This window comes from Poecilia reticulata, linkage group LG3 (genome assembly GCF_000633615.1).
Source record: "Poecilia reticulata strain Guanapo linkage group LG3, Guppy_female_1.0+MT, whole genome shotgun sequence".
Taxonomy (NCBI): domain Eukaryota; kingdom Metazoa; phylum Chordata; class Actinopteri; order Cyprinodontiformes; family Poeciliidae; genus Poecilia; species Poecilia reticulata.
The window spans coordinates 25,849,835-25,876,279 of NC_024333.1; the positions used below are offsets into that span (position 1 = coordinate 25,849,835).

At 37.2% G+C, this 26,445-nt stretch overlaps 1 protein-coding gene and 1 long non-coding RNA gene across 2 annotated transcripts in view; both read right to left on the reverse strand.

The window, feature by feature from the left end:
• Nucleotides 1-643: 643 nt before the first annotated feature.
• On the reverse strand, nucleotides 644-6,482 carry LOC103462629 (uncharacterized). Its single transcript, XR_533364.2, has 4 exons — nucleotides 6,369-6,482; nucleotides 1,419-1,516; nucleotides 1,159-1,316; nucleotides 644-879 (listed from the first exon to the last, which is right to left on the reverse strand). It is a non-coding gene; the product is annotated as an uncharacterized LOC103462629 (long non-coding RNA).
• Nucleotides 6,483-13,676: 7,194 nt separating this feature from the next.
• Nucleotides 13,677-26,445, reverse strand: part of chst8 (carbohydrate (N-acetylgalactosamine 4-0) sulfotransferase 8) — a 213,928-nt gene continuing 201,159 nt past the window's right edge. Inside the window, exons 3-4 of the mRNA XM_008405530.2 lie at nucleotides 22,939-22,967; nucleotides 13,677-19,663 (exon numbers count right to left, since the gene is read on the reverse strand). Of these exons, the coding sequence (XP_008403752.1) occupies nucleotides 18,611-19,663; nucleotides 22,939-22,967 (1,082 nt within the window). The 3' untranslated portion in view covers nucleotides 13,677-18,610. The remainder of the gene's footprint in view (nucleotides 19,664-22,938; nucleotides 22,968-26,445) is intronic.

Here is a 26,445-nt window from a genome sequence, read left to right on the forward strand (position 1 = left end):
ATACCAAGCGTGCACGTAGTGACAGTGGAGAGGAAAACTCTCCKTTAACAAGAAGAAACCAGCAAATGCTTGGACACAYACTAATCAGACCAAACATTATGAGTGCTGATAGGTGAACAGATTATGTCTTTGTCATGGCAACTGATTGTCAGAAACAATTAAGGCACAAGTGAAGATTTTGCCTCAATAGATAATGTGTTAAAAGCTGCGGTAAATGAGCAAGGTAAATGAGGAACACATTTTGAGGGCCAGACAACTGAACCATAGTGTCTCACAACTACATATCAAAATATGTCTAAGGAAGGAACATYGTGAACAATCCCATATATGTTACGTACTGGAAAAAAGTCAGAATACCTACAGAATCTACTGCYAATATGTTGGTACTTCATACCATCACAGAACTGGATCATACTTCATTTGACCTAATATTAGCCTTTCTTTCCAACAGATACTGTACTTCAATCTATTTTTCTAGTCAGCCACAGTTGGTTTGAGGCATTCTTAAACTSTTTGGTCAGTAGGTGGCAGTGTGTAGAATGAGACAAAACAAAGAGACTTTAGAGTCCAATGAAGTGACATTAAAAGCAGGTATACCATCCACACTCATGCACACAGGAAACAACTTCTGAATAGATTTCCACTGCAGCAAAAAAGGATAATAAACAATTTAAACTTACCCAAGTTTCTTCTTGCTGAACTTAAATCAAGTAAAGAAACTAATATTTTGGAAAAAGGACACACTTGTACAAATTATATGTCAATAACTGATTGTTCTGAGTTTTCTGTCTGGCTGGGTGTTGGATTTGAGCAGCTGCAGTTTCTGAGATGGGGAGATGGAGTTCAGCTCTGCTGTTCACAACAAACTCAGGAACAAATCTGGAGAGTTAGGAGAGGAGGAGGAGAGAAGCTTTGGGTGAGGAGGGCAACAAAAACACTCTTTTGCAGAGGATGAACAATAAAAGCGAGATTAAAAACAGGAGGTCAGAAAAACATGAGAGTTTATTTTAACTTAAATTGCAGATTATAATTCCTGTGAATCRGCTCTTGGATTAATTATATGCCTACAATTCACAGTAAAGAGTGAAGAAAACAAATAATGGTTACATTACAAAATTGAGTGAAGTAAAACAATAACTTATAGTATTAGTATCTAACCTCCTGGTGTTTTTTGACAGAGTTATGCAGAGCCAGTCACTTGTGATGTATTTGTTTTTCGYGGTGAATCACAGTCTGAATGTGTTCTCCATCCTTCGGGGATCCAGGCAGGAATGAGCCTGGAGCTAGCCGGAGGAACTTCTTGCTTCTGGGAGAGCCTGATGCAAGGTGAGAAAACAAGTCGCTCACTTTGTGATAAGTGGTCATAAGTACCATAAGTTTCCATTCTGCACCCAAAACTACTGCTGACGGTTTCGTACRTCATGTCTGACTCCTGTGTATAATCTCTGCGGTGAGTTGTCAGTTTGAGCCAGAAATCCTGTCAGTTTATTGCTCTGCTATTTGACATCATCTCCTGCTGAAAAAGGAATAAAGTAGGTGACAGACAACAAGTACTTMTGGAAAACTGTCAGTTTATTCTTTTGCCTGATAACTACTGCTATGCTTTGAAAAATAATTCAGACTTTCAGCTTTCCACACAGTTTTTCACATTCCAGCCACAAACTTACATTTATTTAATGTCAAAGATGAAGACAAATTAGTGCATACTTGTGAAGTAGACACATCTTTCAAGTTTTGTGACAGATTGTGGGTTGTAATTAAGCCTGTCAAACACTCCAACACCTGAATATGGTCTGATCTTAACCAGGGGGGTCGAACACATTTTCATTTCAAGGTCACGAATGTCCACAATGTCCTTGTGGCAGAACGTTAATATAACCACCTAACAACCAATTGTTTATATATTTAGTTTCCTTGCCTTCAGTGAGAACTTCTGAAAGTGAAATAACTAAAGTATTTTCACACTGATGTAATCTTGAACTATTGGATTGTTGTCACCTTTGCCTGCTATGTGAACATACAGTATGTCATTGAATTCACCATTAATTTTATCGTTTATCAGACAGTCCTTGAGAAAAATGAAAGACCAATTGGAAAAAATGTAAAGCAGTGCTGCTTAACCTTACATTTTTTGACAATGACCAAAATATACCAGTTAAAACCACCAAGAACTGGCGGAGAATCAAGAAATGTGACGTCTAATTGAGATTATTGCCTGCACATGAAAGAAACTCTTCAACCATGTCACAGCTGAAACTTAGGAGTGGAGCAATGTTTCTTCAAACTGACGCCAGAAACTGGTAGATACTTCCAAGAAATGTCTAAATTAAGTTATTTCATTAACTTATTACTAAAGAGTGTAATACTAMCAATTTGGTTGAAGGGTGTTCTAACCTTTTTGTCAGTTATAAAGCACAGTTTTATTATTTTGTTCAATGAGTAAAATAACATTTATTTATGTTATTTAAGTGGATGCTTATTGTATCTAAAAACGAGATCAAACATTGAAATGTAAACATTTCTTAGTAAAGAACCAAATGTTTTCTTAAGTTGCTTTCTGGGATTTTAAATGCTTTAGTGTAATACTTTGCTGTCATCAAGTTGAATTTAATTTTTTGTTGACTTTAATTAAAACATGGTGCCATGACAACATWTTTCTCCCTTAAGTTTGCTTTTCTGTTTAACTTRCATGTTTTAAAYCATTAAATTAATTTAAATAATAAATTCACAAATTGCAGTTTTTAAGGGAAGACTATAAAAAAATAAAACCTAATACCATTAAGCAGCTGGGAAAAAAAAGTGTCTTATTTCTCTTCACAGCCACATTTGAGATTTTGGGAGCATGAATGGGCCGTTTCAAGTCATGCAACAGTATTTCCATCTGAGATGCTCAGACTTTGAGTAGGCCACTTCAAAAGCATCATGGTAGAGTTTTTGTGATGTGCTTCAGATCATTTGTCCTGCCGTAAATCCCCAGTGAGATTSTGCYTAAGGTCACAAGCTGATGGCTGCACGTTCTCCTTCTGAATTTYTTGGTGGACAGCAGAATCCCTCAAAAACCACAAGTCATCCCGATCCTGAAGAAGCAAAGTAGCCCCTTACCACCACACAGAATATGAATCCATTTTCATGGCACGTCATCAAAAATCTTACCTGAACATTAAACTTCTTCTTTCTTTTATTCATGGTTAGAACCTCAGTCTTTCTGTTCAGGCTTCCGCTTTCCTTTCCTTTCCTTTTTTGCGCTGGAAGTTCTCCTCTTTGGAAACTTTTGTCATTGTCTAATGAACACTACCACACTGTGCCCTGCTCATGAGCGAGCTGCTGTGAGTCGGCGTGGTGCACCTGCCGTCTGCCAGGCAGCCACAGCGCTGCAGCCAGCCTCCAGGCGCTCCTAGATAACTCCTGTCTGATTAGCTCCTTAGGAGGACATTGTTCCAAAAGCAATTCACTCGACTCCCAGTATTAATTTAGTCCCAAGAGAGAGGCCCATCCATCCTAGGTGGGACGGGCTGCGCTCTGGGCCTGCCCTTCGGCCTGCTAATAGCACGGCACCTCCTGGCCTGTCACTATAAGTGATAGTCTCTGCAAGTTTGTTCCCTCCTTGTGTGTTTCTCCCATCAGGCATGGCGCCCACTTCCCTCCACTTCCCTCSTTGTTTCTCTCCCCCTTTATCAGCTGTGGTTTAGGGCAGGTGTCTCTCCTGTCACTTTCATCACTCACGCTGCTTGAAGAAGGGAAGGAACATGAACATGATGGGAGAACGGGGATGATTCATTAAAAGCTCGCCTTCAATCTTTAAAGGGAGCAGGAGAGGGTTAAAGCTGGTGGACCTTTGGATGTTTGTGGGAGATGAGAGGAAACCCACACGTTTACTTTTTCCCAATTTGACATTTGGAAAAAAAAAATGGCTCAATGGAAATACACAAATTTTGAAATAGCTTTTGTCTTTTGATTAAAAGTTTTGACGCTGGGATGAGGTGGTTTTTTTGGCAGCCCTGAAATTAGTTTATTTCTGAAAACTGCAATGGAAACATTTTTTTTTTTTTGAAAAACCATGATTCACATAATCAACAACCGGATGTTGCCACTGCAGCAAACCACAAAGAAGATGATGACAGGAAGTAGTTGGAGGATCAGGATGTTTTTTAATGACTTATCCTGTGAACAAACTCATCCATGTGTGATTTTAATCACATTTCTTATTAATAGAAACACTGCAACTGTAAAATTTGACATTAGCAGACTATTGACAAAGGCTTGTGCACATTTGTAATGGAAAGTGAGTTACTGATGTAATCTTCAGGAATACAGATATATAGTGCCTTTTAAAATTATTTTCCATTTTTTTKATATTTGGTCACATTATACCCACAAACCTCAACATATTTTATTGGGGTTTTATGTTATAAACCCCAATACGGTGCCCAAGTCCAGTCGTTCTGAGTTCAGACGTTTGGATGCATCTGTCCCCCAAACATCTGAATAAAATGGATGAAATCCCTCATCAGCAGGTCATTCAGTTCTGCAGCAGCTTGGTAACAAGTCACTTATTTGATTCTGGTGTATTTTCAAAGGGATGCAGATAATTACCAAAAACATTTTTACTGTCAYTCACTCATTTTCTGATCAACTCTGACCAGCTTATTGGTGAGAGATGAAGAAAAGCATTAGTGCAGGGCTCATAGCTGTCCCGTCAAAAAGATTTCCCCACATAAGCTTTGAATCTCTGAAGCTCCTCCAGAGTTACCATCTTTTTTATCTGATTAATGCTTTCGTTGCCACACCTTTTGGGTTAACTGGGSAACTTTGTTCCATTTGCTTTCCATTTTCTCATAATGGATTAAAAAGTGATTTGTAAGTTGTTTTGTATATTGTTTCTATAACATTATTTTTCTTTTCCTTAGCTTTATTCTTGACCTTTCTTACATGTTTCTCAGTCTTCATAATGCTCTCCTGTTGACTAATACTCTCAAACAAACAGCTAAGGTCTTCACAGAACAGTGGTGTTTATTATTAAGTTAAATTCGATGACTTCTGGTAGGAAATAGTTACATCAGACTTTATTTAGGGGCATCAGATTAAACAAATAAATGTTGAATAATGAACAAATGTTGATCACACCAAATACCTTTTTTCTCAAAATCCACACAAAAGANAACTTTGTTCCATTTGCTTTCCATTTTCTCATAATGGATTAAAAAGTGATTTGTAAGTTGTTTTGTATATTGTTTCTATAACATTATTTTTCTTTTCCTTAGCTTTATTCTTGACCTTTCTTACATGTTTCTCAGTCTTCATAATGCTCTCCTGTTGACTAATACTCTCAAACAAACAGCTAAGGTCTTCACAGAACAGTGGTGYTTATTATTAAGTTAAATTMGATGACTTCTGGTAGGAARTAGTTACATCAGACTTTATTTAGGGGCATCAGATTAAACAAATAAATGTTGAATAATGAACAAATGTTGATCACACCAAATACCTTTTTTCTCAAAATCCACACAAAAGAAAGCAAAAAATATTATTTTTAATATTTGAAAACTYGGGCTTCTAAAGACAAATTGGAGTTATTTGTTAAATTGTTTCTTCCTAACATTTCTAAGCACCCTAGATGCTGGTATGTGATGCCTTTTGCACAGCCAGGAGAGTTTGCATCACTGCATTCAACACTGGAACACTGTGCTCCTTTTAGGAGGGAACAGTCAGGAACAAGTGTTAAACACTGCAGCATAAAATCTGCTCAAAAAAAGCTCACACACCTCTGTTCTGATGCCATGAAATGAAAGCATGTTAATTCATTCAGTATCCATGTCAGATGTCTTAACTGTGAAAATACGCAAGTTGGTTTGCAAGGGTCAAAGGTGATTTTGAAATAAAAACATGTGATGTGTAATCACGCTTTTTGTAGCACTCTCCTGACAGAGTCTTTCCTTCCTTCTCCTGTCCATCAACATCATCATCCAGATGTTCGCCTCAACTCTCGGTGTGTTTTCATATTAAAAATACATCCGCAATATGCTGTCATTAAACCTGAGGGGAGGCGTGATGGTATAAATACRAGAAAGCAAAGCAATGCGGCATTTTATCGGCTCAAATGTTTCAGGATTTCTTGACAGTTGTGTCAGCTTAGTAGCAAAACTGCCTCAAGGTTAAAGAAGCACTCAGCCCACAGTAGCTTGCGTGACCTCATTATAAAACCTGTGTTTATTGATTCGACTTCATCAAAGCTGCTGCATAATTTATGTCTATTTCAGTGTGTAGCCTAATTAGAGGACTTTTGTGGATGTTTTAGTGTCAAGATAGCAGACTGACAGATGCTGACGGCAAATTGCTTGAAAAAGTGCTAATTTCTATACTGTGCATACCTCCATGTCTGAGACTGAGCATCGCTCTGGGAAACGCGGTAGCGGTGATCGGCGTTCGTAGCATATCAGATGCAGCACTGCCATCATGTGGCTGTCCTTCACATGTCCTGGGAAAAATGAGAAAATACTGTTCCAAGGATGTGTGGCGTTTACAGCATGCATGATAACATAATGAAATCTGCATAAAAACAGATCTGACAACTGAAAGGGCAAAAAGAAAAACACTGATTATTTATTTAGATTTAATACCTGAGAATAAAGACTTTTCAGTTACACTTTGCAGATAATATTCATGAACTAAATTGAGGTAAAAAACAGACAAACTGCAGGGTGATAATATTTTTTTCAAAGTCTTCACTGTGATATTAGCAGTGACTGTCCAGGAACTGGGGAAAATCATTTTTTTCAGTCTAAATATGCTTATAATAATAAAAGGTTTAACTTTTTCTTTACTTTTTTTTTTTTACCTAAATAAGATTATTGGGAAGTGTACACTAAACATACATAACATTAAAGACTTCTTTCCTGATGACCGTGATTTCTTTCAGCATTGAACTGATTCTGTGAAAACAGTTCAATTGAATTCAGTCAAGTTTATTTATTCACAACAAATATCATCTCAAGAAACTTTACCAAAAAAAAAATAAAAAAAATAAGATCAGAAATGGTTTGAGAAACCAATAAGACAAAATCTCAATCTAGCTGAGCACTAATGTGAACAAGAAACAAGAAAAGACAACATGAAAAGAAACAAATGCATTTTGTTTTTGTTAAAGTATTCAGATCGTTAATAGGAGGATTAAATCCTCCCCTTCCCTACAGTAATTTGAACCATGACCTAGATTCAAAGATTTTAAATAAACCTGGGCTTCTTATCAATCACCTTGTCAGGAAGTCGTGTTCAAAAAGTCAACACCTCAAGTTGAGCTGCTTCTGTCAGCAAGTTGGTGATTTTTTCAAAGGTGTGATGAGGGTGTAAAAGCAGCTGAGCGAGTGTCTCTTTTGTCTACAGTACACGTGTGTGTGTGTGTGTGTGTCTGTGCCTCGTGTTTGTGTGATAGAGGGCTGTCGTCAGAGAATCAGCAGAAACCTGTCATCTGCCATGTTAATGCTGTCTCGAAGGCAAACATGAAGATTAACTGAGGAAGTCAGTACAATAATGCCTGAAAAATAGAGCAAAGTCAGTCCTGCCAACCGAGGGAAGGTTGATTATCACTTTGGGAAAATGTTTGGTTGCCTCTCTTGTATGTCTGCTCTGGGCCCTTAAGCTGATTTAGCAACACAAGCATGCACTCTTCAAAGCATGTCAAGATTTTCCACGCACACTAATGAGGTAAATGGATGGCTTTTGTTTTCCATGCAGTTTTAGCTGCGCCCAAAGTGCTCTCACGACTTTGCACAATGCTGCTGCCAAAACAAGCCTTGAGCATTTAATCAAATTTCTAACTCTACAGTCTGATCAATTTATGCTGCAATATTCATCTGCCACAGCAGCACACACATGATCTCATATTCATAGAAACAGCTCGACAAAGGAGAGAGCACCGCTGTTTGTCTTATCAAGACAATGGCGTCTCACAAGATGAAATGGTAGCGTGATTTAAAAATGCGGCTGCTGCCACAGYGAGAGTTGTTTCTGAACATGATTGTACATTCAGAGACCGTAAAGTACCAGCTCTGATCTAATCACAGAATGGAAATGAAACAAATCCTTTCCCTCAGAACCGACAAGCACCAGCAATGTGATGGAAGAATAAAGGCTGCAATTTGAAATGACTTGCAKCTCAGAATAAAAAAGTTGCACTTGTAGACATTAAACGTGCATTTGTGAGATGATGTGAGCACCTTCGGGGAATTTAATACAACTTTGATTTCTTTATGCCAAACAATCATTTAGAGCTAGTTTCAACACCTCAGGCCTGTGCTGGAGTGAATATTTACCAGCAACAGAAAAATCTGATGGGGATCACAGTGAGGGGGATTTATGGGCCAACGAAGATGTGGAAGGACTTAAGAGTCACAAACAGAAACCTTCAAATATTAGGATTGAATTTATGGATGGTCAAGATGGAGAGGTTGTTCTCAAAGCRTGCTTTGCYTTTACTCTTTGTACGAACTGCATCGGTTTTGTAAAATAATTCTCATTTCTCATTTTTTAAGCAAAGTTTTATAAAAGGTTGTTTATTTGCTTTTGCTACCATATCCTTAATTTCTGAATAAAAGTGACAAGACTCCATAAAAACACTTGACACTCACTAGCTATTCATAACCAAACAAAAGTTTGTTGCACATTGCTGTCATGCTCTCACAGAGCCTCTCTATGTTATTAACTAAATGTAGTAATAAAATACCAGGATATTTTAAAAATATTTTCATTAATTGTGAAGTGGTGTGATAACCTTTGCTAATCTGTAAAATTTGAAAAAGTAAAGTAGTTTCATGACCTGTCAAAATTCCTTCAGAAATTTATTCTGAACAGTGAAGAGTATCTCTCTTATTAAGAGACTCTGACACATATTCACTCAACATGATTATACACAGCAACCTTTCAGAGGTTTGTGGAACATATTTTCAAGATACAAATCCAAATAAATTTGGAAGCAAATAGATTTGTGTAAAGTTAAGTCAGAGAAGTTTGTGGTCGCCTACAATTGTCATAAGGACAGTTTCCGGTGTGTTTCCATCCCGTTACAGGCTCTGACAGCCAGCATCCTCCGTCTTCCTTCAGCCTCTGTGAGACAGGCTCYAACTCTGCAGGCCACATGAAAGTGGTGTGGGTTTGGAAAATAGGGCGATAAGTTTCTCAGCGATGTGTTCAGCATGCTCCAGCCTGTCCTTCCTGCTCCCCATCGAGCCGTTCTGTCACTCAGCTGGATCCTCTATGAGAAGCTCAGGATAGATACAGAGCAGTGTAGAAAGAAGCTTCACCTGCACCGCATCCCAAGCACTTTAAAGTTATCCTTTATAGCGGATAAAATCAATAGTTCATCTCTACAANCTCAGAATAAAAAAGTTGCACTTGTAGACATTAAACGTGCATTTGTGAGATGATGTGAGCACCTTCGGGGAATTTAATACAACTTTGATTTCTTTATGCCAAACAATCATTTAGAGGTAGTTTCTACACCTCAGGCCTGTGCTGGAGTGAATATTTACCAGCAACAGAAAAATCTGATGGGGATCACAGTGAGGGGGATTTATGGGCCAACGAAGATGTGGAAGGACTTAAGAGTCACAAACAGAAACCTTCAAATATTAGGATTGAATTTATGGATGGTCAAGATGGAGAGGTTGTTCTCAAAGCRTGCTTTGCYTTTACTCTTTGTACGAACTGCATCGGTTTTGTAAAATAATTCTCATTTCTCATTTTTTAAGCAAAGTTTTATAAAAGGTTGTTTATTTGCTTTTGCTACCATATCCTTAATTTCTGAATAAAAGTGACAAGACTCCATAAAAACACTTGACACTCACTAGCTATTCATAACCAAACAAAAGTTTGTTGCACATTGCTGTCATGCTCTCACAGAGCCTCTCTATGTTATTAACTAAATGTAGTAATAAAATACCAGGATATTTTAAAAATATTTTCATTAATTGTGAAGTGGTGTGATAACCTTTGCTAATCTGTAAAATTTGAAAAAGTAAAGTAGTTTCATGACCTGTCAAAATTCCTTCAGAAATTTATTCTGAACAGTGAAGAGTATCTCTCTTATTAAGAGACTCTGACACATATTCACTCAACATGATTATACACAGCAACCTTTCAGAGGTTTGTGGAACATATTTTCAAGATACAAATCCAAATAAATTTGGAAGCAAATAGATTTGTGTAAAGTTAAGTCAGAGAAGTTTGTGGTCGCCTACAATTGTCATAAGGACAGTTTCCGGTGTGTTTCCATCCCGTTACAGGCTCTGACAGCCAGCATCCTCCGTCTTCCTTCAGCCTCTGTGAGACAGGCTCYAACTCTGCAGGCCACATGAAAGTGGTGTGGGTTTGGAAAATAGGGCGATAAGTTTCTCAGCGATGTGTTCAGCATGCTCCAGCCTGTCCTTCCTGCTCCCCATCGAGCCGTTCTGTCACTCAGCTGGATCCTCTATGAGAAGCTCAGGATAGATACAGAGCAGTGTAGAAAGAAGCTTCACCTGCACCGCATCCCAAGCACTTTAAAGTTATCCTTTATAGCGGATAAAATCAATAGTTCATCTCTACAAKATTTCTTTTAACCTTTGTTGGTTTATTAGCTTCAAAAATATGTTTTATAGTTGCAGAAAGTTGTGCTTCKAGAGAGCGAATCTTAACAAATAGCAGGGAGCTCAATGCTGTTGTACACTACTATTCTACATTTTTTCAGTCAGATATTTTTCTGTATTTGCTAAGATTATCTTGATCCACACAGCAGCAAGACAAAGACCAACGAATGAGTTGCCAAAAGAGTCAGAAAATCCTTCATCACTCAGCTTCCACTCTGAAAACTAAATAATCCTATAAACAAACTGTCATTTCTAGACCAAAAGRTCCAGAGTCCTCAGCTTGACAGAAAAAGAAGTGGAGATAACCCAGTACAGAAATGGCTAGCTAGACCAACCAAAATAAACATGAAGTTTCTAATAGAAGCAACAAAAACAACTCTAGATSCAAGAAAGTTACCGTATTTTCTGGACTATAGAGCACACCCCACTATAAGCCCCACCCACAACGTTAAAAAAAAACAAACAAACTGGAAACTTACATATATTAGCCGCACCGGCCTGGTGTGTCCTCCGCTCTGGGTTTTCCACAATAAATCTGCTATTAAGGACGCAGCCTTCCGTCTCCAACGCCGAACCAAAAGCTGCATCATATGAACTTCTTTGTGTGGTTTCCATGATGAGGGGGTGTGAGCTTCAAAACATATCTCCATCGTGCCTGCTGCTAGCATGTGCTTCTTCTGAAAGAAAATTAGCACTTTCTTCTTTGATTTCCAATTTTGACTTCCAATGATTCACTTCCTGCTAAAGAGCCCCCTGGTGGTTGAAGAAAAATCCACAGAAAAGCAGCACCGGGTTATAAGCCGCATAGTTCAAAGCGTGGGGGGATGTACAGTCCGAAAAATACGGTAACAACCTAAACATTATAAACAAAGCCCAACACTAGACAAAGTGGTTAAATTGTGTGACCAAAATTTAGAATGTTAACAATTATTTAAATTTTTTTTTTTTTACAAATTTTCTTCATTTTCAAAACAAATGTTCAGATTGTTTAAATAGTTGTATTTGACTTGCTTGAAGTTTGTTTGCTTTTCCTACCACATCCTTATTTTAAACAGACAAAAAAGGATGCAGTAACCTATCTACAACGTAATGGTTTGCATAACTAAACAATGGTAAAACTGAATGTTAATAATGGAAATAAAATATGAAAACTTATTACATAACTTTTATTTGTAGATTATCTTTTTTTAAGCTAAGCAATAAATGAAAGTAAGAACAGTCAGCATGGCAGATGCTGAACCACACCGTGAAAAAATTACATTAAATTAAACCCTTATATTTCTTTACAAAATAAATTAATTCTAAAGAAAGAATACACTGGCGGAACTAGAAACCAGGGTACCCGGAGAAAGCCCATGCATGCACAGGGAGAACATGCAAACTCCATGCAGAAAGACAGGGGGCCGGGAATTGAACCCAGAACCTTCTTGCTGCAAGGAAACAGCTCTACCAACTGAAATCAATAAAACACAAATTGATTTCACCTTCTTTGTTTTGAAAGAAAGTGGTCTCTTACTTTCTACGAAATCTGTTAACAGTTTAAACTGTAACCCACTACATGTTTTATTACAACTGTACAAATCAAGCAGCACACAGCAAYATTTTTACATAATTTTTTCTTTATGTTTGAATTTTCTGGGTTTCTGATTTGAAAATATGTAACCAAAGTAACAAAAAATGTATAATTCAATATTTTAGAGTTTTTGAAAATKTAACTTTTTTATTTATGGATAAATTTTTAACCAAGGCACCAACCGGCCCATCCAGACAAACCTTTCCATACCTGCCTGTCCTTGCAGAGTGGTAGGGAGGGGACTATGACTGTCCATGCAGGAGTTTTGTGGTCTTATATCTGTGTTATCTGGGGCTTTTTGTGGAAGGTAATTTAGGGGTTTCAGCTGCTAGTAATGCTTGTAAATGATTTTTGAGCTTTGCATAACAAAAGCAAAAGCTGTGACCGTCTTGGTACGGATTGAATCCCCCAGGGCTGCCTCTTGTCATAGTTGTGGCAGGATATGAACAGTTTCCAGACAGGATCTCAATGAGTTAAAGYTGCCGTATKTAGCTTTTGTAAAAATAAAAKATATCTTGATTTGCTGGTTTGKTAATGTTCCAAGCCTTACCTGTGGTCATGGGATTTGTATTAGGGCTGAAACGATTCCTCAAATGATTAAAGTACCTCGATTATTAAAATTCCTCGAGGAAAATTTATCTGCCTCTACACTTCATTAAATTATGTTTTATTATGTAGCAGTGTGAGTTGGATTGTGCTGTGTTTTGTCAGGATTTGGGGKCAAATAGCATTTCTGCTGTCGGAYGCGGTGTSTCTCTCTCWSMRYATMWMGASAGAGWGASAGAGAGAGAGAGAGAGAGAGAGATACCAGTATCATAGCGCTGAGAGAGAAATCTGATTCCTTGATAAATCGTAAAAATACTCTATAGAGTACTCGATTACTAAAATATTCTTTTACAACAGCCCTAATTTGGATTATGACAGAACAGGATCCCGAAGACAAGCGTATAAAATGATGGTGTCTGTGTTCAGTCTGACTTGGAGTGAAGAGCTCTGTTATTCTGGAGGACAGGTAAGATTTGAACCTCTTCTTTACATCAAAAGAAAATCGCTGAGGTGATTAGTGTATCTGAATAAGAGCCCCCCATCCCCCGGAAAGCTAACTTTTGAGAGTTTACAGGTACATCCCACGCAGAGGAGGAGACCCTGAGGGAAATCTAGAATTCATGGGGAAAGATCCCTTCTGGCTTACGAACAACATGGAGTCCACCGGAAGGAGCTGGAGGGCGTCGGTGGGGAGATGAACATCTTATTCTCCCCCGCAGAACTATTACCTCACAATCTAATCGTAGATAATCAGAAAGGAAAGGTTTATGTCTCTGAAAAGTCCTAAACTTTTCTTTCCTATCAGTTATGCTAGACAAGTTCTGTCAGAGGAATACGCAGCAGTATTACACATAAAATATGTCAGAATGCATCGTCCTGAAACAAATCTTGACTTTGCATAATCTAGTAATAAAATAAAATAATGAAAACACAGTGAATATGCTAAAAGACAGTTTTATTAGTAGACACTCATCAGCCAGAAATAACCACCTGAAAAAGGTCTTCCTGAAATACACCATTAGATAGGCAGTGTAAAAATAAGGCAAAGGGCTTAAGATAATCAGTTTCACACATTTGCACCAAGAATAGGTTATACATTCACTTGTTACTGTAGTTATGCTCATGATAAATTTGTCCCCAGTTACCTCAATACAACAGTGTCACAACACTTTTCATAATGCAATAACTGCTTTGGCAACAGCTTGGCAAAAAGGACAGAGTTTACCCCAGACCTCCACAACATGTAGAACCTGGCAATGAAGCCAAGTACGTCTCAACAAAATGTTCATATAATTAACACCAGTTAAAGTCTGTATTGTATTTTCATGAAACCTGTTATAATGTGTGGCATAGATTTTATGAATTATAATTTATTGTATTCAACAGACAAATTAATTTCCTCATTATTCATTTTTCAAGACAAACATTTCAAGAGAGCAAAAGCGCAAAGCAGAATAATGATTAATTAGGTTCTAATAGGAGTAAAACATAAATATATTTTAGTTACATGTCATATCAAATTGTTACCTTGACGTTATTGTCTTGCATGTCAGCAATTTAGTCATTTCCCCCCTCAATTTAACCTGCAAGCTAAAACTAAATCAATGTAAATGTAAATGGTAATTTAGAGACCTCAACCTTCATTTCAGCAACTAGTCAGAGTGAAGGTTCACAGTGAGCCAACAGACTGAACAACTGTAATTTTTTTCCACTTCATTTTAAAGCCATGCTTAATTCTACAGTTAAAATGTAATTTAGCAACTGATTACAAAGTGCAAGTATGCATGAGTGAGACTGTTAGTGCACATTAAGCAGTGTGACCTGCATCAAATAGAGACAAATAACAACAACAACTAAAAGTAAGTCTTATGCTGCGTTCTGTTTGTCTCAGAAGTTGGAGCTTGGATCTGGGAAGGATGTTGCACTGATTCGGAAAACTAGTAAGATTTACTAGTTGCTGTGTTGCTACCTACTGTTAGCAGTACAAGACAATAACAATGCATTTCTTTCCATCTTAAGTGTTTAAAACCACTAAAAGGAACACTTTTACTAATAGATATTTTACATCACTCTAAGTGCAACTGGTTTAATAAGGTATAAAGTGTAGAAAGTTTTTATCAATAGCATCTGCAGATTTCACAAGCTGTATAAGATACTGAACCTGCTAGGTTACTTGATGATGGCCGACTTTGGAAAATCTGACTTTTGAGTTCAAACAGAACGCACTTTTATGTCCTGAAAGTTGCATTCTGTGTGATGAATATATCAGTGGTGTATAATCATGGACATAATAGTGCAGCTCCAGTGTATTTCAGCAGTATTTCTATAATATACACTCTCAGAGGGGTGAAAGACGCATTTTTGTGTTGAGGAGCTAAAAACTTCATTCAGTGCCATCCACTAAACACACACACAACTAATTTGGGGTTAAAAAAAATGTCAGKAGCYAAGATGTGTTATGAGGTGGAATTAAGCTCATCAAACATCAGAGTTTAAATAATCAAAGAGCTTATTTCCAAACTTTTATATATCTTTTTTTTTTTTTTTTTTTTTTTTTACAGAATAGGATGCTTTCTTCTCTAAAGGTGCGTTTCCACATTGAGACCCAGAATTATTCCAGAGGGATTTAATTTCCTGGAAACATTTTTTGCTATCCTTGCATTTTATGTGCATTTTGTCTGTGGTCACTCAAACTATGTCCACTGATGCTGAGGCACAGATATATTTGCCCACTTCAACAGGAGATCAGATCGGCTCATATCGGTTAAAACCAAGTACCAYCACTTCAAACTTTGTGTAAATGAGAGACTAAAATGGATTTCATGTGAACTGTGCTGTTTCTGTCTTGTTGTGTGTGTGGGGAAAGGAATCAAATTCAAAGCCGAACAATAAAAGCTATTATTTTTGACGATGACAACGATATCCGATATTGTAATCACGCTTTATAGTTTACATAGAGTCACTTCAATTTTAAAGTTATAACTGCAACTTTTACTTTGGCAGATTTTGTTGTGAATCAAAGGAGAGAAAAGGAAAAAGGAAAAAAAAAAATCCAGTTTTAAAACTTAAAGCCTCCATTAACAGGACACAAAAGCTGCACCAGCTTCAATGTTAATGCAACTCAATATATAAATGTGGTATAGTAAAAATCTGCTTTCACACAAATGTTACTCTCCAATTTCCACAGATGGCTGAAAGTAGAAGTCTGTGGCTCATTTAATTTATTCAGTTAACCACCAAGCTTAGATGATTTCATTAATGTGTTTGAATGTTAACATGATTCTCTACAAGAGCGAGTGGACTTTTATGGTTTGCAAACACCATTAATAATTTCTCTTGTCTCATTATTTCAAATTAACTGTGAAAAGGTTAAGCTGGGATGACTGAAACAGAATGCTGGGTTATGTTCAACCTGTAAAAAATATTTCGCACCCACAGCTCAAAGCCCATCAGTTTTTTCCCCCACCTCTATCAGAACAGCTTTTGCATATATTTCTACCTTGGTTATCTGATTTGGCCCTTGTTTCTGAAGTGGAAACCAAGGTAAAAAAAAAAAAAAAATCCAACAACTTTGCTTCCTGGAAAAGGTTCCTGCAGTGGAAACGCACCTTAAACCACCAACTGTTCCAATTTCACCTGTGCAGAATCTTGTGTGCTCAATTTGTTCCTACGTCTTCAGAAACGTTTTCTGCTGGTGGATATTCAGCTTTGGAAAGAAACTCTTCAGTGACACAACACTCTACACTAGTATTACTCAAAGAGAGATAAATGACATCAAATAGAGTTAAACGTACTTTCACCAAGAAGCACTAAGTATATCTTTTTTTTATATATATATATATATTCACATGGATTTTAGAAATACATAGAAAAATATATAGTCATCTGAATGCCCATTATACAATTCTACCCAGTAGAGTCAGAAAGAAGCCTGTACAGTAGTGAAGATTACATGTGATACATATAAATAGGGCTACGGACGGCGTGAGATCTGGAAGTGAAAGCTGTTCAGGAGATATTTAACGCGGCTGATGGTGAAGTCTGACCACAATCTTTTCCTCATCCAATATTTCAAGGAACACATTACTGAAATCAACTGCAACTGTTTTTGTCTGCATAACAACAGCATGCTGCTCATTTCATTTTGAGGGATTTGATTGACTGGCAAGTCAGCACCACCAACATACAGGGATACGGGCAACAACAACTTTTACCTTGCATTTACGCCAACAACCTCCAGAAACAACCTCTGGTGACGGCGGGACCCACAGCACAGTTATGAGTTGGACTACATATACATTATGTTTGTGTTAGAAGTATAAAAATGCTACAATAAGTGCACACAGCTTTCAAGCGGGCAGCATTTGACACATTTTAAAGTTTTTTTTTTACTCTTAATATTAAGAGTATAAGTTTGTTACAGTTTATATTAGTAAAGCCATTTACACAAATGATCTGCATTAGAACTCGTACACAAAGGTATACTGATGGCTGACCTACTGTAAGTCACATAATAAATGGAAAAAACATTTCAAATTTCAAAATAAAAGAAATAGATTTTCAAAAACCAATAGAAGCCAATAGAAATGAAACATTTTTTTYCCCAAGAATTAAATAGTAGTAATTCAAAGTTACATAGCTTGTTTTGAYACATTCAAATGTCTCTGCTTGTCAAACTGATTCTAATATCTGAGAAAATATTAACTGAGGAAAAACAAGCCAGAAATAAAGTTGTTCAAACCAACCTGGCAATATGTGAAAAAGTAATTAAAATCCTTTTCAAATCATGAATTAACTGTAAAACTAAGCCAAAAAGCAGCCAACAAGTGTTTCTTATAAATATAATTATCTTTTGTTAAGCTTTTAACATGTAGAGAAACTCTGGAGAGCGCTCGCTGCAAAACCTTATTTGTTTTGAGCCAGAGGAGTTGCTGGTGAACTTTGGTAAATGTTCCTACCCATGTGCCCTTGAGCAGACCACAAACTGAACAGACATTTCAGGGCCCAAAGCAGCCACAGTAAGACATTTATATTCTGAAAGGTTATTATCTGTCTGTAATGCAGCAGGATGCAGAACTTTCAAATAGTTTCAGTTTCATTTCATCACTTTTGAGAACATTTTCCCAAACTTTTCAACTTCTTTGGATGTATTGTAAGACAATGTAAGACATTCCTTTGTGCTCTTTTTGGAGAGTTTTCACCTTGACTTTGTTCTCCTCTGATTTTTCTTTTTAGATTGGGGAAAGATGTTTTGCTTTTTGAGATATTTCTTTTAGCCATGCCAATGTTGTCAAGCAGGTTCTATGAAAGTTAAATCTTTATTCTGCAGCTCACACAGTAATCAGCTGTGGATGCAGCACAATCAATTCATGATTTAACAAGAGCAGTGATTACTTTTTCTATGAAGGTCCATGTTGGTTTGGATGCCTTTTTCACCTTACTGAATGAAATCCTCATTTAAAAACTGCTTTGTTTTTTTTTTTACTCAGGTTCTCTTTGTCTGACATTAACACTTGTTTAACCCTTTTCACTGTAAATAYTGTTGCCTATCACTTCCTTACATCTATTACAACGCCGACTTGACTCAAACTAAGATTAAAGTCTATTAACTCTTTCACTTTGTTTGTGTTTACACATTTATTTAAATCACTGACTAGTTGGACAATTTAATACAACTTAAATACTAAATATATTTGTGGTGAACCCCCCCAAAGAAAAATAAGGTTTTGTTAAATCCAAATATTTGGTCTCTTCTTGGGTCCAAAAAACCAAATGATGCGCATGAATTGTTGTTATTTGTGTTAAGATTAAAACCATGGTGGAGATGTAGATGTGGAATGTTACTGATTAAAGATCCATGGCATGTGATGGACTAGTAAAGATCATTAAAAGGCTTGGAGTAGTTGAACATCAGATAGTCCATGTAGTAGAAGTCGTATGCTCTCTGTCTCTCCATCAAGCTGACCTGGGAAAAGTATTTTTCCGTGATCTCTTTAGAGGTCCGCACGTCTTTTGGATTCCTGTCTTTAAAACTAGGTAGTTTGAGGCTGTCCGGTGCTCCGATCATTCGCAGCAGGAAGTTGGACTCCTCCCCCATGTTCTCAAACTTGCCGATCAGGTCGTAGTCTATGAGACAAGGGTGGCAGAGCTTGTTCATTTGCTCCCAGTGGATGTCCATTCCCACCGGTCGGTGGCCATCCAGCAAGTACTGCACAAACTCTTTGAATGTGACCCCATTGCCAGTTTTAAGGGCTTCTGTAGATGGGGCCACCCTGTATTTTGATATGATGGGTTTTCCAAACAGATTGTGGTAGTAGTTATTGGGATTCTCAAACTTGTCCCTATATGCTGACACAACCCTATCCAGGGGCTCACGGACAAACATAAATTTTTTATAGGTTTGGAGACGGTGCATTATTTCTTTTGGGTTGAATCTGTTCAGCGTCTTGAGGTAACCACCATAGTGTACCTGTTCATGATTAAGGCTGTCCGGGTTGGACGCCTTGCCCGACAACACTATAAGGGTCCTCTTCCAGTTGGAGCAGCCTGATTTGGGAACCTCACAGTACAATACTTTGTATTTCTCCTCCACATATATGTATTTCACATGATCCGGTGTGATCGTCCTTGATATGCCGCTTTTATATTTTGCACACATATTCTTCATTACCTGCTTCCGAGCTTCTAAGATACTTGAGAGGTTACTCCAGCTCCCTTCTGCAGAAAAACCAGGAAGAGATGTTAGGGAGACATTTTTGCTGTGGGTGATCTGAGGACTTGTTTTCAGTAGTTTGCGTTGTCTCTTGGTGATTTGAGGGGTGCCTATATCCTGCTCCTGAGAGACAGTGGTAGCTTTCYGTTTGCTCTCCTCAACGTTCGGGTGCTGCATTGGGGARACGGGGTTGGCTTCTGCAGCTTGGAGGCCCTGATCAAACAATGACAACACAGAAGRAATGAAAAAGCAGCAGACATGTGAGACGAAACAAAAAAAWWMMMYTTKKKSYWAAAAWKGGRAWWARSMWKSMARRRKKKKSYTKKYYKGRAAAAAAAAAAMAAAACACGTCTATCCCAGGTTTTATTCTCAAATCGGTCACTTGATGGTGCTGTTTTACCACTGCTTAAGCAAAGGTATAACTTTGTGAACTGCAAATGTCACATAGAGCTCAATGCAATCCGTGACCTATCAATAAACAGAGCTGTAACATCATATAAATGTCTTATAAACACTGAATGGGGAATGTAAATTAGAATCATCTACTGCCTGATAATCATCAGACGATGGCTAAGGCCATCACACATTCTGACATTTTATTTCAATTAAATGCTGTAATGACATCATTAAGCCAATGGACTAGATGTATAATTTTAGTTTTACTACAGACAAGGTGACAGGGCCATCATAAATCTCCAGTGCTCATCTTTCTGACTTAAAAGGCCACATTCTTTCATCTGCAGGGATATGTAAAGGGAGAAAAATAGGGAGTGTTTCCTCCCTGTCTGTTTAATGTGCAAGTCAAGCTAGACACAGAAAGCTATGCTGCAAAATCCCCTTTCTTTAGGCTTTGCTGTGCTGCAAGTCTCCTTGCTGCTGATGAATACAGCAGAAAAAGGAGAAGTCAAGGGTCAGCTGAGAGCCCATAACACCTAGTTGATGAATCGTCTGCAAGTAAAACATACTTTCTCTCTCTTACTGGTGAACTACCTGAACACTTAACTGCATGTGGCTCAAAGGATCAATCATCATGCCAACCGTGTATTTAATGTGATATCTAATATGTTGTTTTTATTAGAAGAGCAGAAGACAACTCAGCATATTATGAAACAACGTTGTTCAAAATGGGGCCCTTGGGATATTTTTGTGTGGCCCCCGACCGCAGTACAAGAATGGCACAAAATAGGCCCACCAGCAAATGGGAATGATGTTTCTTTTCTCAACCCCTCAAATAACCTCAAATATTTCTTGCTGTCTTTTTTGATATTACAGTAAGAAGTCTGACTTTTTACACAACAAACTAAAACAAGAAAAAATAAAACAAAAGATGGAAAACAATACAACTTCCTTTTATTAAGCCAAACATCTGCAATACTTAGTTGTTTTCTTAATTGGATTGAAATACGTAAAGRCAAGAAGAAATATGAAAATTAAAAATKAAAATTTTTGTTTTAAGCTGGAGAAAAATGGCATCCRAATGCTTTCAACTTACTGATTTTGGCTGTTTTTGCAAAAGGTTTGGACAACACTAAAATAAAGAAGAATGCATCTTTAAGACCAAACATGTTTGTWAGAGAATATTAGTGATCAAATACCACGGTGACAACACCTCAGGAAAAAACTTGGAGAAGTTATTGCGTTGATAAAAAGTCACAAAATAACTCAATTTACCAAGTAAACTTAAAGATAATGAAGAATAAAATAAGGTTCCAATACATTTTRTTGACTTTTGCTTTGAATACTGGTTTAATTAATAGTTAATTACTTTAGAGCTGTTCAGGTTTGTTGCCCAAATCCAACACATTTTATCGGCCATAATGACAGACAAGCTGGTGCCAAATCACAAAATTTTGTGAGTTAAAACAAGAAGTTYTGCGCAACAGCCAGATGTGTCACAATCTGTGTTTATCACAAACACTCTAAACTGATAGTGGAGAAAGGAGGACATATTTAGAGCAAGGGTCCCCAAACTTTTTCCTGTGAGGGCCACATAACTTTTCCCTTCTCTGGTGGGGGGCCAGAGTCAGTGTGTAACAGAAAAAGTGAGACGATTGCAGGAGTGCCTAAATGTAAAAATGTATTGTTTTCCAGAAAGCACAATCAAATAACCCTCTCTGGGTTCTTCACAGAAAAAATCCAGGAAATAACACTATTTATGAAATAAATACCGCATTTTCCAGACTATAAGCCGCAGATACGCCACTGCGTCCAGGTTTTCCACAACGATGCAGCAGCAGCAGAGGGGGGCGGACACCCAATATTTGAGTCATAACAGGTCAATCGAATATCACATTTATTACGGTTGAAAAAGAAAAAGTTGCCAAGTTTAGATTTAACTGAAGTGATTACGGTAGTTTCCGAACGGTAACTAACAGTAAAAGTGCTGATCCTTTGTGTCTGCTACTAGCATGTGCTAAATGAAAATGGGCTTCTTCCTCTTCCTCTTTAGATTTCAACAGCAGCTTGCATCCATTATTGTTGCACTACTGCCATCTATTGGATCYTAATATCTATACCTCAAATTTCCATAATGATCCCAGAATTATTTAAAAAATGAAAAATCTTCTTTTTCCCCTCAATGCTTTTTAACTGATCAATAACATTCTCAAATTTCAATTCCCTATTAAAACCTAATTCCGTTTTAATGGGCGCTTTCTTCTTTGATTTCCAATTTTAACTTCCAATGATTCACTTCCTGCTAAAGAGCCCCTTGGTGGTTGCAGAAAAATTCACATATAAGCCGCACTGGGCTATAAGCCGCAAGGTTCAAAGCTTACGAAAAAAAGTAGCGGCTTATAGTCCGGAAAATACGGTATATGAAAAAAAATCTAAATGCTCTCTGGTATTGTTCAGGGGGACGGACCAAATGTGGAGGCAGGCCGTAGTTTGGGGACCACTGCTTTAGTGGCTAAATGCAAGCAGTCGACCCACTAGTGCCAAATGTAGCCACTATATTTCTTTAATGACACACTGGTGATTTTGTCAAATCCTATACTCCTTTTAAGAAACAAAGTTATTAAGGAGAGCAAAGATTTAATTTATCAAAGTAACTGCAACAATCTAAATATTTAGGGATTAGTTTTAAAGTACAGATCTATCTGAAAAGTATTTATTGCAACATCTTAAAGATTCAATGTAAAATCAGAAATTGTACTCTCCATAGTTATTGTCGTATTTTTCTGTTTGCTACAAACATTATAAAACCGATCAAATTCTTGGTGTTGATGCTGCATAGATGAAAGGAATAAAAAAAAACTCCTATTGTGTGAGAAAAAAACTGAAAGAAAGGAACCTGCCCTTGGTAAAGTGGGATTGTCTACTCAGTAAAGCGACTGCAGGGACAGTGTAGGGTCAGCGTCTCGACACAGATGTTATCAGACTCGCTGAGAGGTACAAGGCTGACAATCACTTTTTTCCCCCTCCAATAGATAACAAGTCACAAGAAACCTGCGTGACTGTGTGTTGGGAGAAACAGAGTCATTACGTACCTCTTTGGACTGCGGTGGGGAGCTCATTGCTGGTGAGACACAAAGAAAAAATATGACAAAAATGTCAGATGTTAAGCATTTTTATCCATATGCTAAACAATTAAGAGATGCACCRGATACCGGTGTCAAGCTTTACCAATATTATAAATATTTACATGTACAAAACCTCTAAAATGTTCAGATATACAGTTTTTTCTGTTATATGTTGCATACAACAATGCGGCATTGTGCACTGCCTGTAAACTGCCCAACTCTTTTTTTCCCCCTCAYTAAATAGAAATACTAATTTCATGGTTTGAAAATATTTATATTTCCAGAAACCAGGAAGGGGAGAATCATCWATTGCCATTTGAAACTGAAGTAAACATGTATTAAATTCTGAAACATACTGYAAGTGTCTTTACTTGAAAACCACTTCTAAATTTAAATGGTATTAGRTTTTTTTTTTATAAGTATCATTTGTCTTACATTATTACCACTGCAATAATCAATGTGAAAATATTTTTGGAGAAGTGGGCATAAATGTACAAAAAACAAGTACAATTATTGTGTTCTTAATGTTACACTACATTTTTATGCATACACAGTGATGTATGATAGTTTTCATTCATTATTATATTACTGTGAGTTTCTCTCACTGGGCCATGCAAACTTGTGAGTTCATAAACTCCAATAATTAAGTACTTCCCATTACTTCACATCGCTCCTTTTAAATCATATTAAAATATGACAGCCTGATCATKACACAGGTAAAATATCGGTAGCTCAATATGCTGTGTTAGGAATGAACTTGCACAAGCAAGCACAACTTAGTTGTGCTCAATGTGGAGAAAGAAAAAGAAAAAACAGAAAAATGGATCGTGACTGAACATGGAGAATCGAATGGATTTGTAAGAAAATGGGAAAAGATGTAATTTACTGAACAGAGTGGACAAAGAGGCAGCTTGATAAATTTCCAGAGGACAGTGGGAGAGCAATGGAGACGTAGAAAAGTGTTTCGTGTTGTTTTTGGGACAGGTGCGATGTGCATTGGCAGATGTGCTGCAGAAGGACAGACGATGTGTTTAGTGGTCCGTCTCCAGCTGGACATCTTCTTTCCTAAGGTTCTCCCATCATGCTGATATGTAATCAAACTGACAGCTCTGAGTGGGGCTGCATGGCTGTTGATTTGGGCAGGGAAGTTGGGGAGGGGGGGTTGAAGACACCTCTGCCTGAGTGGCTTGTCACTTCCAATTTGAGGGTGGAAGTGATAGGAACCTGCATGAGGGGGGTTTAGGACAGGGGGTCTGTTGACGCAGGCCACAAACCTCCCTTAAGTGATGAGATGTGCACAACCCTAACTCAAACTTAGACACGCCTCAGTGGGGTGGGAATAAAATATGTTGCTTTGGTTCAGTGTTGTTTTAAATTACTATGCACCACCAAGCTTGCTGTTGCTGTGTGGCAATGTGTGTTGAGTCTTTGTCTTCATTCTTTTGAACGAGAAGTGCAGAAAAAAAACAGGAGTTGTGGTCTGAGTTGACGGCCTTTGACATCATCGTCTGATCTTGTTTGGATGCCGGTGTATTATTTAATCGCAGAACCCTATCTGGCGGTACATGTGGGATGTGAATTTTTCATTTCAATTTACATCGCCACACATGCAATCCATGAATATTTATCACAACCAAGATACCATCGCCTGGGAAGCACATTAGAGAGCAGCGATAGCAGCTTTTCTTTTTTTTTATGTGTCTGCTGTTATGAACTGATGGAGTCCATTGTAGTCACGAACAGGAACAGTGTTTAAAACATGCATGGGTATTGAACTTGAGCCTCCCATTAAAGTGGCAATTGAAATCTCCATGGGTTTAACTGGTTTTTAATAAAATGTGCTATGTCTGGCCCCTTTTCCAAGTTTTAAGAAAGATTGGGAATTCTCTTTGATAGTTTCTACATCTTAATCCAAGGATAAACTTTAAAGACTAATRTTTTTATCTAGAAATCATATGCATTGCTGTCTGGAAGCTTACATCCATTTATTTGGGAGATAAATGTCATATTGCGGTATTTTAAATAACACATTAGAAATATATATATATATTTTATCAGGATGGAATAATAATAATACAAGAAACCAATTTGATGAATTTGAAAAAGAATGATGTGATTCACAAGTTCATATTTATTGTGGATTTTCTCCTTAAGTTACAGATATAGATTTATATCCTCTGGCTCAAACACATACAATATCCCTATTTTGTGGATGAACTTACCAAAGCAAGTTGGAGCAAAACCACATGCAAAGCATTGATTGTCATCTTCTGAGTTCTAGCCTAATTCTACTTAAATATTTCACCAGTCCAGTCATAAGGATTACTAAAGCTCATTTACATTGGTTGGTTTCAAGTGATTAAACTTGTGGGAAAGTTTGGTAAATGTGATAGTAGTCATTCTTCTTTTTCTCCCACTTTGTGCAATGCTGGACAAAATGGGTGAGTGCATCACAGAATTAGTGTCGTAAAGTTCAAAAGCCTCAAAGCCTCCTTAAAACCTGAATTGTTTCGTTTGGCTAAAATAGTTCAATAAYTGTCTTATTTCTTATCAGAAATGTATAGATTATGATTAAAAGTTAAGCCTGTGTCTGTCTGTGCAGTGTTTATTTTACATTTTATTGTTTTTGTTGGTTATGTAATAAGCCCACCCTCCTTAAAGCATCAATAAAGCCCTAAATCATTATGACATCCATGCCCATGAGAAGTGYATGTACTTTAATCTTCTGATCTTGATTATAGGATGACGATACCCTAATAATTTACGTTTTWAAATCACTCTTATTTCAAAAAGAGAACAAGCTGAATAAMAACTTCTCGAGGAACACAGATCAACACTCGGTCAGCAATTGTTACATTTGTTGCTATATTGTTCAAATCATTTTTGKAMATAAATCTGACACAGTTGGATTTCATTTGATAAATCAAACCTTGAAAACGGAGCAGTTAATTCTGGCTCTGAAAGACCAGGTCACTCTCAAAACAGGAACCAAAAATATATTTCATCAGAGGTGCATTTGTTTCGTCACAAAGCATGAACGAAGCAACTAATACAGCTATGTAAACTCAATTTCAAGGGGATTTGTAAATATCATTTTTTTTCTCTGTGGTATCCACTTGGTGAAGCTAATAGTTTCCRTTTGATTGCAATTTCACACTCACTCAATTCTACTCAGTATAACTATGCTATTGATTTTCACCGCTGTGCAGTGAAAGAGTAATAAATTGTTCAGAAGGGAAASTTCACAGTGAGTGAAACAAAAAAGGTCTATAAATTCACATACACATGCARATGCAAAATATTCTTTTGCAAAAATGATATTGTTCTAACTGAATGCTTTTAGTTATTTTTGACATACTGTAGATGCATGCCAATATAAAAACAGCTTGTTAAATAGGAATATTTATCATGATTCAATTAAATTCAAATTGTGTTTAAAGCATGATGGGGTTTACTTTCATTTCATTTTCAACT